The sequence below is a fragment of the Macaca thibetana genome, chromosome 8, assembly GCF_024542745.1.
Source record: "Macaca thibetana thibetana isolate TM-01 chromosome 8, ASM2454274v1, whole genome shotgun sequence".
Taxonomy (NCBI): Eukaryota; Metazoa; Chordata; class Mammalia; order Primates; family Cercopithecidae; genus Macaca; species Macaca thibetana.
In genome coordinates, this window is record NC_065585.1 from 121,489,337 (window position 1) to 121,503,924 (window position 14,588).

The 14,588-nt window shown below is 54.9% G+C and overlaps 2 protein-coding genes across 2 annotated transcripts in view; both read left to right on the top strand.

Annotated features, from left to right (window-relative positions):
- NUDT18 (nudix hydrolase 18) overlaps positions 1-14,588 on the top strand; it is a 104,309-nt gene that overhangs the window by 53,957 nt on the left and 35,764 nt on the right. The window lies entirely within an intron of this gene.
- LGI3 (leucine rich repeat LGI family member 3) lies at positions 292-10,252 on the top strand. The gene is made up of 8 exons (XM_050801424.1): positions 292-1,074; positions 1,947-2,018; positions 2,780-2,851; positions 3,198-3,269; positions 3,372-3,443; positions 5,386-5,555; positions 5,733-5,897; positions 8,083-10,252. The coding sequence occupies exons 1-8, from the start codon at positions 869-871 to the stop codon at positions 8,898-8,900; spliced, it is 1,647 nt and encodes a 548-aa protein (XP_050657381.1). The 5' UTR covers positions 292-868; the 3' UTR covers positions 8,901-10,252.

Here is a 14,588-nt window from a genome sequence, read left to right on the forward strand (position 1 = left end):
CAAAGGGCTGGACTGAAAAATATCTAAAGCGCTTCCCAGCTTCAACAGGCTGTGGTTGAGCAGTGAGAAATGTTCCAGAATTCCACACAGTCCCACTCCAGCTCCAGAGGCTGTGTTTCCCTTTTCAGCTCATGCTGACACAAAGGTACATTCTGTTCAGTGGCGCGTGGAAAAACATGTGAATTCAGTTAGAAGCGCACTTCAGACTCCTCCAGGACGCCCTTGTGCTTCTAATCTTGCATGCTAACTTAGATATGCGTCTGCCACTCACGACATGCCCATGATGCTGCCTCGGGGATGTGTCCCCCCCATGCAAAGAAATCCAGGTACACAGAAGCACAGAGATCCCTAACTCCGAAGCGCCTCCACAAGGCAGTGTGTGCATGTGCCCGTGCAGAGACAGGTGAGCACCGGCGCGCACGGTCGTGCCCAGCACACGAAGGCACAAGTACAAGCTCACACGCATGCACTCACGCGCAGCCACACACGCGGATGGCCCCAGAGACAGCCCGGGAGAGCACACAGCGGCCACTCCTCCCCTTCGGTGACTCCCAGACTCGGGCCTCCCACCGCCGCCCCGCGCGCGCCCCCGCCGCCCGCGCCGCAGTCCGCATCCACCCCGCGCGGTCAGCCCCGGCTGCGGCTCCAGCTCCGCGCTCCGCGCTTCTCTCCCGAGCCGGATCGCGGGAACGAGCAGGGGAGGGGACCGCAGCCGGCGCCCGAGGGCAAGAAGAGTCCTCAGGCGGGCCCCTGGCTGCGGCAGCAGCTGCCGGTGGCCGGGAGGTGCCAGCCCGCGCGGGGTGGCCCAGCCGCGGGAGCGGTGGGGCGGGTCCGCGGCTGCCGGCCCCAGGGAGAGCTCGCGGGCAGCATGGCGGGGCTGCGGGCCAGGCGGGGCCCGGCGCTGGGGCTGCTGGCGCTCTCCGCGCTTGGCTTCTGCCTCATGCTGCAGGTCAGCGCTAAGAGGCTCCCCAAGACGCCCCCCTGCCCGCCCAGCTGCTCCTGCACCAGGGACACCGCCTTCTGCGTGGATTCAAAGGCAGTGCCCAGGAACCTGCCCTCGGAGGTCATCTCCCTGTGAGTGTCCAGCCCTGGCCTTGGGGGTGGGGAGGGAGAGGAGGCCGAGGACAGCTCTGGGAGAGGACAGGAGAACCCTCGCTCCCCCTCTTCAGAGTGTGGGGACCAGGGGGACTGCAGGGGTCCTCAGGGCTGGAGAGCCCAGGCCCCAGTCGGGCAGGGAGTTCTGCAGTTTTGCAGCCTCAGCGGCCATGGGTGGGGAAAGCAGGAGTTCACCACCAAGAATGAATCATCACCACCACGAGCGTCAGTGAGACCTACTGTGTGCTGGGCTCCAGACTTGCGGGGGGGGGTTGCTTACACGAGCATGTGGACTCCTGCCTGTGATGTCACACCAAGGGCAGGAGAGTGGCAGCCAGGGCAGGTGGGAATGAGCTCTGCCCTCCCAGCACCCTGGCATGGGGCACACGCCTGCCACTGACCAGCCACTTGGCACCCAGCCCGGCCAGCCTGTCACTTGCAACAGCCAGCCTCAGGGGCTCCCCTTGTCTGTGGGACCAGAGAGGTTGTGAAGTCCTTAGGGACCAGGATGCCAGCCCCCACCCCCATGCCCCATCTCTCAACAGCACCCAGCCCATTGTGGGTGTTTGGATAATGATGATAATGGTGTGGGTGATGGAACCTTTTCTTGCCTGAGAGGGAAGCTGAGCCTGGGGCCATGGGTGCCCCAAGAGGCAATAGGGGAGGACTGTGGTGAAGGCAGGCAGTGAATTTGGGAAGAGAAGGGAAAGACACAGGTGGGGGCCAAGGTCGGTGAAATGGGGCGTTTCCAGGGCAAGTGAGTACAAAAGCCTCTGCCCTCCATGTTCACCTCTCCCTGCCTCAGCACAGCCCCTGCAGACCCCACAGTACTGACTCGGGTGTCCCCGCAGGACCCTGGTGAATGCCGCCTTCTCAGAGATCCACGATGGAGCGTTCTCCCACCTCCCGCTGCTGCAGTTCTTGTATGGATAGGGCCTTGTGGAAGGGTTGGGGGAGCTGTGGGGATGGTAGCAGGGAACAGATCCTGGGCTGGGGAGAGGATGAGTGGACAGAGGCAGCCTCTGGAGACAAAGATGCAGGTGTCCCTTGCGTTTATTCTGATAGGATGTACCCAAAAGGTGGGGCAGCCTGGAGTCAGGGGAGTCGGGGCAGCAGGAGGACAGCTAGGGATGGCACAGAGAAGCCAAGCACGGGGGATCTGGGGATGGGCTTGGCGCCTCTGGAGACCCAAGAGAACTGGGTGCGATAACCTGGACTAGTGCCTAAGGTGGGCACTCTGGGGCCATGTTAGAGACAGGTGACCCCAGGAATCACGCATCCCAGAAAGAGCTGGGGGCTGAAAGAAAGGGATGGCAGGAGTGTCTCCAACTCTACAAGATGCCGTCCATGAGGGACAGTTGTCCATGATGGGCTGAAGTGGGACAGAATGAGGGTGGGAGAGAGGGAGAGGAGATGCCGCTGGGGAGGGCCAGGAGCTGGCTTGACAAGAGAACTCTGCCTCGGCCCATGTTTAGGAGCCAACAGGGACCCTGGGAGCTTCTGGGGCCAGAACAGGCTCCTGCCTGGCCTTGTTGCCCAGGTGGCCCAGGGATTCCCTATGGGGTCCCTAGGGGTGGCAGCAGGGCAGCCAGGTCTTGGGGAAGCCCAGGGTTGAGGCAGTGGGCTGGGGGCTGGGGCAGCAGGCACACCCTTGGAAGCTCTAATTCCACCTTTGTCTCTGCAGGTTGCTCAACTCCAACAAGTTTACACTGATTGGAGACAACGCCTTCACGGGACTGTCGCACCTGCAGTATCTGTGTGTGGGAGGGAAAGGGGCAATGGGAAAGAACAAGGGAGGGGGACCCCAGGCCTGGGAGGCCGAGGGACTGGGTAGGGATTGGATGAGAATGCCGTGGGAGGGGGAGGTGATGGCAGGCGAGAGCCCTTGCATCCCGTGACGGCAGGACCTGAGCAGAAGGTCGTTTCATTCATTTTGCCTCTACCCTACCTGATGCCCTATCCCTATGGCTTGATGATGCCAGACTCCATTTGGAAACCTGTCTTGGGGACATGGGCTGAAATCTAGGCTGGGGCATAGGGCGAGTGCTGCTGGGGGTCTGGCATCCTGTGTGACCACTGAGGCAAGCTCCCGCTTTCCCCAGCTTCATTGAGAACAATGACATCTGGACATTATCCAAGTTCACCTTCCGAGGACTCAAGTCCTTGACTCACCTGTGAGTACGTCACGCATATACACACTGCACCAAAGCCCCACCTCTCCTGTGGCCTTTGGCTTTGGTCATGATCTTCAGATGACCTGGGGGTCTCTCTTGCAGCTCGCTGGCCAACAATAACCTGCAGACACTGCCCAGAGACATATTTCGGCCCCTGGACATCCTGAATGACTTGTAAGGCCCGAGTCCTATCTCTTCCAACAGTGCCGCAGAGGGTGCATCCCTGGAGGGAGTGCTGTGGGAGTCAGAACTGGGATGGTCGTAAGGTCTTGAGAAGCCGGGAGGGCTTGGGTCTGGGGGCCCCTGAGCAGGTGAGGAGGTGGAGTTAGATATAGATGGTAGCCTTCCAAACTGCATTTTTTCTCAAAGTGCGCCTGAGACACCATGTGTATATGTTTTTGTTTGTTTGTTTGTTTGTTTAGATGGAGTCTCACTCTGTCACCCAGGCTGGAGTACAGTGGCACAATCTTGGCTCACTGCAACCTCCACCCCTTGGGTTCAAGTGATTCACCCTCAGCCTTCTGAGTAGCTGGGGCTACAGGTGTGTGCCACCACACCTGGCTAATTTTTTGTATTTTTAGTAGAGACGGGGTTTCACTATGTTGGCCAGGCTGGTCTCAAACTCCTAACCTTGTGATCTGCCAACCTCGGCCTCCCGAAGTGCTGGGATTACAGGCGTGATCCACCATGCCCGGCCAAAAATGTGCTTTTCAAGGCTGGGCATGGTGGCTCACGCTTGTAATCCCAGCACTTTGGGAGGCCAAGGAGGGCGAATCACCTGAGGTCAGGAGTTTCAGACCAGCCTGGCCAACATGGTGAAATCCCATCTGTACTAAAAATACAATAATTATCTGGGTGTGGTGGCAGGTACCTGTAATCTGGGCTACTTGGGGGGTTGAGGCAGGAGAATCACTTGAACCTGGGAGGCAGAGGTTGCAGTGAGCCAAGATCGTGCCATTGCACTCCAGCCTGGGCAACAAAAGCAAAACTCAGTCTCAAAAAATTAAAACAAAAACAAAAACAAAAACAAAAAACAAAAAAATGCACTTTTTTTTTTAATTTATTTTTTTTAGACAGAGTCTTGCTCTGTCACCCAGGCTGGAGTGCAGTAGTGCCATCTCAGGTCACGGCAACCTCTGTCTCCCAGGTTCAAGTAATTCTGCTTCAGCTTCCCGAGTAGCTAGGATTACAGGCATGCACCACTACACCTGGCTAATATTTGTAATTTTAATAGAGACGGAGTGTCTCCATGTTGGTCAGGCTGGTCTTGAACTCCCGACCTCAGGTGACCCACTCGCCTCTGCCTCCCAAAGTGCTGGGATTACAGGCGTGAGCCACTGTGCCCGGCCAACATGTGCTTTTTTTTTTTTTTTTGAGATAGAGTCTCGCTCTGTTGCCCAGGCTGGAGTGCAATGGCGTGATCTCCGCTCACTGCAATCTCTGCCTCCCAGGTTCAAGCGATTCTCCTGCCTCAGCCTCCCAAGTAGCTGGGACCACAGGTGTGTGCCACCACACCTGAGTAATTTTTGTATTTTTAGTAGAGCTGGGAATTCACCATGTTGGCCAGGTTGGTCTCAAACTCTTGACCTTGCGATCCACCCATCTCAGCCTCCCAAAGTGCTGGGATTACAGGTGTGAGCCACCACGCCCAGCCTGTGCTTTTTAAATTTATATTTGATTGGACTCCACATTAAAGTTCAATCAGGGGAAGGAGAGTTTGAAAGTTTTGAGTAAGTAGTATATAGCATATAGTAGTGTATAGCATAGCCACACTCATTTATCATTATTTATAAGAAAATAAAAGCCTTGGATTGTGGGAGGCTTAGAGGAGCAGGGATGCAACGTACTGCTGTTCAGGTTGCATACTGCAAAAGCCAACCTGGCCAAAAAGGTCAGCAAGGGCTGAAACTGACTCCATATTCTGCTGGCCAAGCCTGTGTCTATGGGGCTACATCCAGCCAGAGGAAACCTTTTCTCTAATCAATACGAAGATGCATGTGAAAGACTTGCAGCAGCCTTGACCAGCTCTATTTCTGAAAACCTGGAGGGCCTGGGTGGGCAGAGCCCTGAGATCCTGTCTCTCTCTGTGCCCTCCTCCTCTGCCCTCATGATGTAGGGACCTGCGGGGCAACTCACTCAACTGCGACTGCAAGGTGAAGTGGTTGGTGGAGTGGCTGGCACACACCAACACCACGGTGGCGCCCATCTACTGCGCCAGCCCTCCCCGCTTCCAGGAGCACAAGGTGCAGGACCTGCCGCTGCGGGAGTTCGACTGCATCACTACGGGTAGGAGGTGCCCCTGCCTTGGGTGTCAGCCCACGTCTACCCCAAGGCAGCTTTACAGGCGTGAAACCCCCCACCCTGCCCCACGACACCCAGTGGCAGCAGTAAAGCAACCACCGTCACCCAAGCAGCCCTTCCCTTCTCCCTCTGGTCTTCAGTAACACACCTCTCATCTTGCAGATTTTGTGCTGTACCAGACCCTGTCCTTCCCAGCAGTGTCGGCTGAGCCCTTTCTCTACTCCAGTGACCTCTATTTGGCTCTGGCCCAGCCAGGTGTCAGTGCCTGCACCATCCTGAAGTGGGACTATGTTGAGCGGCAGCTTCGAGACTATGACAGAATCCCAGGTACCTGCACCCAATCTGGTTCGGCTGGCCCTTGCCGGGGGAGGGGGGAGTGGACTCCGTCATTTAACCCCATTGAGTTTCTGTAGGTAGAGGGATAGATGAGACATATCCTCTGCCCACAAGAACTTTCCAGTCTTTGGGAGGAGGCCAATATATACACAGATATCATCCATATGATAGGCAGATGTTAAGAGGGAGATATGAACATGATGCTCTAGCAGCACAAAGGACAAGCCTACCCTGGGCAATCAGGGAAGGCTTCCTGGTGGAGGGGGAATACCTAAGCTGAGTCTTGAAGGAGAGAGGAAAGGGAGGACTCAGAGGTGATCCCCAGGTGTCTGGCTTACATAATTAGATGGACTGGGAAATGAGGAGGAGACAGGAGTGACTATTGAGCAGTTTTGGATCTACCAAGTTTGAACTGAGTCTTGAAAGCTGAAGGAGACTTAGCTAGGAGCAAAAAAAGTGGAAAGAGTGTTTTGGCAGAGGAAACAGCATGAACAAAGTCAAGGAGGTGTGCAATAACTTAGTATGTGACTGTGTGTATGTGTGCAAATCATAAGCAGCTTGTATGACAAGGGATAAGGTTCAAGGTGGGGAGTGGCAACCAGAGATTCATGAGTACCAGCTCATTGACAGGGTTTAGGCAGAATGTGTGATCCAGTCTGCATTTTAGAAAGCTTCTTGCATGGAAAAAGGCTAGGTGTGGGGCCAGACATGAGGGCAAAACAGTAGGGGGATATGTGCCTGTCTGCTAGAGGGGTGCTGGAGCCTGGATATGAGACAGTAGCAGTGGGGATGGAGGGAGATATTTAGAAAGAAGGGTTAAACTGACACCAGATAAAATAGAAAACTTACATTGCCCTGTCTCCATTAAGGAGCTTGAAGTCAGTATTAAAGAAAAAAACAAAAACAAAACACCTTCCCCTAAAAAAACCTCCTGGCCCAGAGAGCTCCCCTGGTGAACGCTATCAAACATTTAAGGAGGAACTAACACCAATCTACATACACACTATTAGAAAGTAGAAGGGAAGGCTGTCGGGACTTGAGGACTGATCAGGGAAGGGTGAGTGGAGGAGAGAAAGGTGTTAGGGATGACTGCCAGGTTTCTGGATTGGGAGACTAGTGGAGCCACAGCTGAAATCAAGAACAGAGGAGGAGGAGGGCAGGCTCAGCGATGGGTATGGAGCTCAATTGTGAGTTGTGAGTCATGACTGAGTTTGAGGTGCTAGTGTGGGTGTGTGGGCCAGAAGAGTCTGAGGGAAGATTAGGAGCTGGGGTGTGGCATGGGGATCATTAGCATCTGGGCAGGGCAGACCAAGCTCCAAAGAAGGGATTTAGGCAGTGACTGCCAGAGCCTGAGGCTCTACACAAATTTCTCTTAGGGGAAAGGTGGGGTTGCAGTGAGAAGGAAGGAGGGGTGAATTGGGGATGTCAAAGTAAAGATGCTGGGCAGCAGCTGGAGACCCCAGGACAGGTGAGCAGTGTGTGGTTTGATGTACCTGGTGCCCCAGAAGGGCTCCGATGAAGCTGATCGTGAGTACAGGTGCACATGGGCATGCATTCTTGTACATAAAAGCCCTTTCAAAAGTGAGAACTCTTGGGAGGATGTGTTCTCATGTGCTGTGATGCAAACAGCAAGGTGTCTTGGGTATACCTAAGATTCCTCTCCCCTCTGTGGATCCACTCAAATTCTTCCTCCCTTCCCTGCCTGGCCACTGCCAGTGGGGTAGCTTTGGGCAAGTCACTTGCTCTCTCTGAGCCTCAGTTTCTTTCTGTGTGAAACGGACAAAATCACAGGGTCTTTTCCAGAGTAATGAATTCCTCATCGACGTAACATGTGCTTACATTCAGCATAGTGACTGCACACAATAAAAATTCAATAACTGACATTATGGTTAAGCAACGAGTCACTATCGAGGGATACCTATTTTGTGCTGTATCAGCTTATATTTGAACCCTAGGGGTATGGGTGGAACAAGGGTGATACTAAAACTGGCTATTAGCTGTGAAACAACTGGAAAGCATTGAGAGCTTAGTGGATGAACTTCAGTGTGGGTGGAATGGTATAGCGCAGAGTCTTAGTCCTGGCCCAAGGTTAGAAGGGACTGGCCTTCTCCAAGGGGGTGGGATGGAGTGGGAGCTGCCAGCCTGCTTGATGCTGCCTGCCCCTGTCCTGGCACAGCCCCCTCTGCAGTGCACTGCAAGCCGATGGTGGTGGACAGCCAGCTGTATGTGGTCGTGGCCCAGCTGTTTGGTGGCTCTTACATTTACCACTGGGATCCCAACACCACGCGCTTCACAAAGCTGCAGGATATCGACCCACAGCGCGTGCGCAAGCCTAATGACCTAGAAGCCTTCCGCATCGACGGCGACTGGTACTTTGCCGTGGCCGACAGCTCCAAGGCGGGCGCCACCAGCCTCTACCGCTGGCACCAGAATGGCTTCTACTCCCACCAGGCACTGCACCCCTGGCACCGCGACACCGACCTGGAGTTTGTGGATGGCGAGGGCAAGCCACGGCTGATTGTGTCCAGCAGCTCCCAGGCACCGGTCATCTATCAGTGGAGTCGCACACAGAAGCAGTTTGTGGCCCAGGGTGAGGTGACTCAGGTGCCTGATGCCCAAGCTGTGAAACACTTTCGTGCCGGCCGCGACAGTTACCTGTGCCTCAGCCGTTACATTGGTGACTCCAAGATCCTGCGCTGGGAGGGTACCCGCTTCTCGGAGGTGCAGGCCCTGCCCTCCCGGGGTTCGCTGGCCCTGCAGCCCTTCCTTGTGGGTGGCCGCCGCTACCTGGCGCTGGGCAGCGATTTCTCCTTCACCCAGATCTACCAGTGGGATGAAGGACGACAGAAGTTTGTACGGTTCCAGGAACTGGCTGTGCAGGCTCCTCGGGCCTTCTGCTACATGCCTGCTGGGGATGCCCAGCTACTCCTGGCCCCCAGTTTCAAGGGACAGACGCTGGTTTATAGACACGTTGTGGTGGATCTCAGTGCCTAGGGTGGTGCCAAGGCCTCTGGGCTCCTCAGGGTGGCCACTGAAGGATGGGTGGGGGCCTCTGTGAGCACCACGTGTGCCCGTGTGAAGACGTGAGGCCAACCTGCATCCATGCCCTTGCATCTGCACATGCCCAGTGTGCACAGGCACACCCTGTGGACTGGCCCGGGAGTACATGCATCATCACTGCAATCAGCATGAACACCAGGCACCCCTGGGACACCTCGCGCCCAGTTCCTGTGACCCCAACCATAGCCGCCCCTCCTCTGCAGCCTTCCCCACGTTCTGCCCCCTGTCTTATGCATATGAGTGGTGCAGGGTGCTGGGAGCGACGGGGGCCGCACCCTCCCGTCCTTGTGCTTCTCCTCCTGGCCCTCTGGTCTTTCCTGTTGGTGCTCCAGGCATTGTTTACCTGCTCTTGCTCCCCACTGTAGCCCACGGCCATATCTGTCATACTTCCCCGGGGGCACTCACCCCTGCCCCAACCTGTCTGCATGCTCATATGGACGCGGACAGACACACTCAGTTACACACTCACACGCCCGGTCTGCACTCCGTGTCTGTCTGTAAACGTGTCAGGGCATGTGTGCATACAAGCAGATTCAGCACTGCCTACCAGGCTCTCCTGTTACCTTGCCTCTCTGCTTGGAGGGGGCCCCCTTTGCTCACCCCCAGCGTGCCCCCCACCCAGAACTGATAAGGATGAGAATGGTGGTGGCAGCTTCTGAGGGCCTGCTTGGCCTCCTGGGGGCAAAGCCCCTCTGCCTGAAGCAATAACAACAGCAGCAAAAGCAGCCCCAGGGAGCTGCCGGGGTGTCTGTCTCTGTTCTCCTTGGCGTTTCCTTCATGGCCCTGAATCCCAGCTCACCCATGGATGGAAGACCCCCCCCCCCTTCAACTGAAAGCCTTTCTGCCTTCCTTCCTGTGGCTGTTGCTTTCTCAGGCTTGGACTGTCCCCTGGTTCACCCTGTCTTTGGGATGTGGTCCCTGAGCTGGGCAGGCTCCTTGGGTGGATTAGAGAGCTGGCCAAGCTATAAGCACCTGAGCTACCTGAAAGGGTGCCCAGAGTGGAGCTTGGCCTGAGGGCATGTTGTAGCCCTGGCCCCCCCAGTCCACAGAGGCCCCCAGGAACACTGCCTTTCAGTGGACAGGGTAGGGACTGGTGGGAGGGGCCCCATGAGCCTAGCTTCTGCTGCCCTCTGCTGTCTGCTGAGATGCCAAGCTAGTGGAGAGGGAGTGGGCAGGGGTGGCCCTGCCCTGTGCCCAAGTGGTGTGATGCTCTTTGTGGCAGGATACCAGGGTACTGGGGGGCAATGCTATGATTCACTTGCTTCAAATAAAAAGCTCCCTCCCCATAACCGGCTCTTGGGTGTCATCAAAATGTGTCATTGAAAATGGAGCCTGGCCCTGCCTGCCCTGCCGCCCACGGGGAGCCTGGCAATGGCTTCCAGACCTTCTTCCTCCTGGCTCCCTTCTTTCTGAGAAGTGGGCATCCCCAAGGTCAGCTGGGGCTGGGGTCAGGAGTTCACAGGGATGACACTCAGGTGCTGGTGTGATGAGTCTCCAGCACCTGGAGCTGACTCACAGCTAGTGTTCCTTCCTGGAGATTACAGTCCGGGCACCCACGAAGACTTGAGTCTGTCCTGCCGTCAGGCCAACTCCAACCAGTGGGGCTGAGGATGATCTCAGCAGTCCATCTTCTTTTATCCCGATGCCTGTTCCTCCACTGGGCAAATGTCTGTCATTGCCACCACATCCACCCAGATGAGACCTGGGAGTCCTAGGTGACATCTGGATCTCTCTTCTCCCATATTTCATAAGCCAAGTCCTCTCCATTCTTTGTCCCAAAGGTTTGCTAGATGGGCACTTTTTTGTTTTGCTCTTTCCCAGCTCAAAGCTTTGTCCAAACCCTCCTCATCGCCCATTGTCTTGGGTCACTTGCCAGTCCCCGCCAACCCGCTTCTCAGTCTGATTTTTTTTTTTTTTTGAGTTGAGTTTCACTCTTGTTGCCCAGGCTGGAGTGCAATGGCGCGATCTCGGCTCACCACAACCTCTGCTTCCCAGGTTCAAGCGATTCTCCTGCCTCAGCTTCCCAAGTAGCTGGGGTTACAGGAATGCGCCACCATACCCAGCTACTTTTTTTGTATTTTTAGTAGAGATGGGGTTTCTCCACGTTGGTCAGGTTGGTCTCGAACTCCTGACCTCAGGTGATCTGCCGGCCTCGGCCTCCCAAAGTGCTGGGATTATAGGCGTGAGCCACTGGCCTGGCCTTTTTTTTTTTTTTTTTTTTTTTTTGAGATACAGTTTCTCTCTTGTTACCCAGGCTGGAGTAAAGTGGCCCTGTCTTGGCTCACTGCAACCTCTGCCTTCCAGGTTCAAGCGATTCTCCTGCCTCAGCCTTTCGAGTAGCTGGGACTACAGGTGCCACCACCACGCCCGGTTAATTTTTGTATTTTTAGTAGAGACAGAGTTTCACCATGTTGGCCAGGCTGGTGTTGAACTCCCGACCTCAGGTGATCCGCCCGTCTCGGCCTCCCAAAGTGCTGAGATTATAGATGTGAGCCACCACGCTCGACCATCGGTCTGATCTTTCTAACACACACGTTCCTCCTGTCCTCCCCTGCTCAGGAACCTGCCTTGGCTTCCTGCTCTACAAGCCCATGAGCCTCTGCGCAACATGAAGATCTTCTATGACCTGGTCCCACTGTACACACCCAAGCCCTGTGGGCAGTCAGGGTCCCTCAACATCTCCGTGAGTGGAATTGAGAGAGCTTAAGACTGTCAGATGGGGGCCGGGTGGGGTCAGTGCTCAGGGTGTCAGTGCAAGTAATGAGGTCTCGGAGACAGCACGCTGAATGGCAAAACAGGTGTTGTTGAGCGGCTGGGACCCCGCTTCTCCTCTTCTCCCATGGGCTTGAGTAAACGGAATCCTTTTGTGGCCTCGTGTGGGTTGGTGATAGTGCAAGGGACAAGAGATGGAAACGGGGCAAATGATAGATCCTTGGGCAGGGGTGCTTGCTGTGTGACCCTGGGCAGGTCAAATCCCTTCTCTGGGTCTCCAGGTTTTAATTTGTCCTTCAGAGCCCCTTTCAGCTCTCGCATGTCACAAAACCCCCTTCATTTCTCTGTCTTCAGCGAGCACCTGTGAGCAGCTGGGTGCAGAGGATTGGGTCATAGTCAGACAGCCCAGGCAGCTCACAGCCAGCCCAGGGAGTGGAGAACTGGAAACAGTGGGGTCTGGAGCGTGGATAACATGGGTGTGAATTCTGGCTCAGTCCCTTCCCATGGTGTGAGATTTCAAGCAAGTCAGCTGATTCCCTTGAGCTTCAATTTCTCCTTCTGTGAAGCAGATTTAAAAACTCCACTTCACGGGTTCTTGATTCTGCCAGCCGGGTGAAACCAGCTAGTAACACTCAGCCACGTTACTTAGTCTATTTGTGCCTCGGTTTTTCTTATTTATAAAATGAGTATAATCGTGATACCTACCTGACAGGGTTTGTTTGTTTTTTCCAGCTTAGGCTGGAGTGCAGTAGTGTGATCTTGACTCACTGCAACCTCCGCCTCCTAGGTTCAATTAATTGTCCTGCCTCAGCCTCCCAAGTAGCTGGGACTACAGGAGCATGCCCCCTGCCTGGCTAATTTTCATATTTTTAGTAGAGACGGGGTTTCACCATGTTCGCCAGGCTGGTCTTAAACTCCTGACCTCAATGATCTGCCCTCCTTGGCCTCCCAAAGTGCTGGGATTACAGGCATGAGCCACCGCGTCCTACCCTGACAGGGTTATTTCTCATGAGAGTGAAATGCATTAGCATATGTAAGTCCATTGGTGTAGTGTTTTGCCTTGGTCTATAGGAATATATGAAAACAGAAGTGGCTCAGATAAGGGTGTTTTATGCAAGAGGAGGAGGTGGATCTTTGGAGAGAACTGTCTGTGGGTGACGGTTCCTCACCCATCCTCAGTCTCAGAGCCCTTGTGCCCCATATCTTACCCGTAGCCTCTGACCCGGCCTCCTCGCCCGCAGCAATAGGTGACTTACCTGCTTTCCACCTCCTCAAACATGCTCTTAGCTTAGCAGGCACCTCCATCATCCTGGGGAGGCCTGTCCTTCTTTTCCAAATGGGAAACAAGCCCTTATCCTGTGCTTGGGAGAGGTTGCCAGGGAAAGTGGGTTGAGTCTCCCAGACATGCTGGCACTCTGCTGCCCAGTAGAAAGATAAATATCACTTTGACAGCTGCTGCCCCCGGGGGGAGCTCTTCTGATGGGTGGGAGGCACTTTCCTCCCTTGGCCTGAGTGCCCCGCTTTCTGTGTGTGCCTGCTGGGTCACTTGCCCTGGGGCTTGTCCACGTCCAGAGTGCTGCTTAGCAACCCAGTAGAACTGGGTGACTGTGTCAACAGCTCAGGACCAAAGGCTGCAAGAGGCAAGGTCCACTCACTCTGCCAAGACCAGGGATGGTGACACTCCTCAGCTGGCAGCCTCTTGCCCTCCATGCTGAGCCTTGCTGTCAGCGCAGACCTCTGACATCTCTTCTCTTAGATTTCCCAAGCACAGGCATTGGGACCAGGAGTCTCCATCCGTGAGACCATTCCAGCTGAGTGGGCTTTGGGTGGGCCCAGGGAACGTTTCCCAGCAAATGGGGGTAGACAGAGGCATGTGATGCTAAGGTCAGGCACGTGGCCCCAGAAGGCAGTCATCGGGGAAGGGACAGTTCTGCAGCACGCACCAAAGGACCCGAGGCTCACATGTGCAGTGACCTCCTAAGTCATGGATGTCCCTTTCCTCCTGAGCTGCTTCCCTCTTCAGTCACACCTTTCCTCCTTCAGGGAGACCCAGGACACTTTTCACCCAGGACACTTTTCACATGTCTGTGCCTAAAGATGGACAGGGGCTGGGGCCTTCCTTAGGGGTTCCTCTAGCCCTTGGCCTTTTTGGTTATTCCAATGTGTGTGTGTAAGGGGGGAAAGGCAAATGTGAGGGGGTGGTTAAGAGAGGAGAGGGAGACATGGGGCCTCGGGGGAGTTTCTGCTGTGGGCTGGTTTCACTGCTAGCTCTCACACCCAGCAATACCAATAAAACTGATGATAATAATTAAGACCATATAATCACCATGTGTTTATTTATCCCCCAGAAGCCTCCTTTCCCTGGCCCCATGATTACCTATTCCATCCTTATGATAGCTGGTGGGCGTTAACTGTGGCTCCAATAAAAAGCAGTAACTGCCTGTGTTTCCACCCCACACGCCCGGACAGCTTTGCTCCCACCCTTTGCAGGGTGGGAGGGACACTATTTTCAGAGGGAACAACAGAGGCAGAAAGCTGAAGATGTCAAAAAGAATGAAACCTCACAGGGCAAGTAGTAGAAGCAGCAACGTTTGCCTTCTGTTTTAGAGCCTTCCCCCTTCTTCCTGGTGTCTGCCTCCCGCCCAGAGAAACTTCTCCAGTTCCACAACCCTCTGCAGGACCACTCAGCCTGCAGCTGCTGATCTCTCAGAAGACTGATCAAGCCGAGCATGTAGCCACCAGCCGGAAATAAATACCACTGGGTGATACCGGGAAAGTTGCTTTTTACCACTGAGAGTCCTATTTCCTACATGGTAAAAAGGATGTTTGCAAAGACTAAGACCTTGCGTGCAAACGTGCATTACAAAATGGCAATGGTTGATACTACTATTCAGGGCCCAGTGATATTTG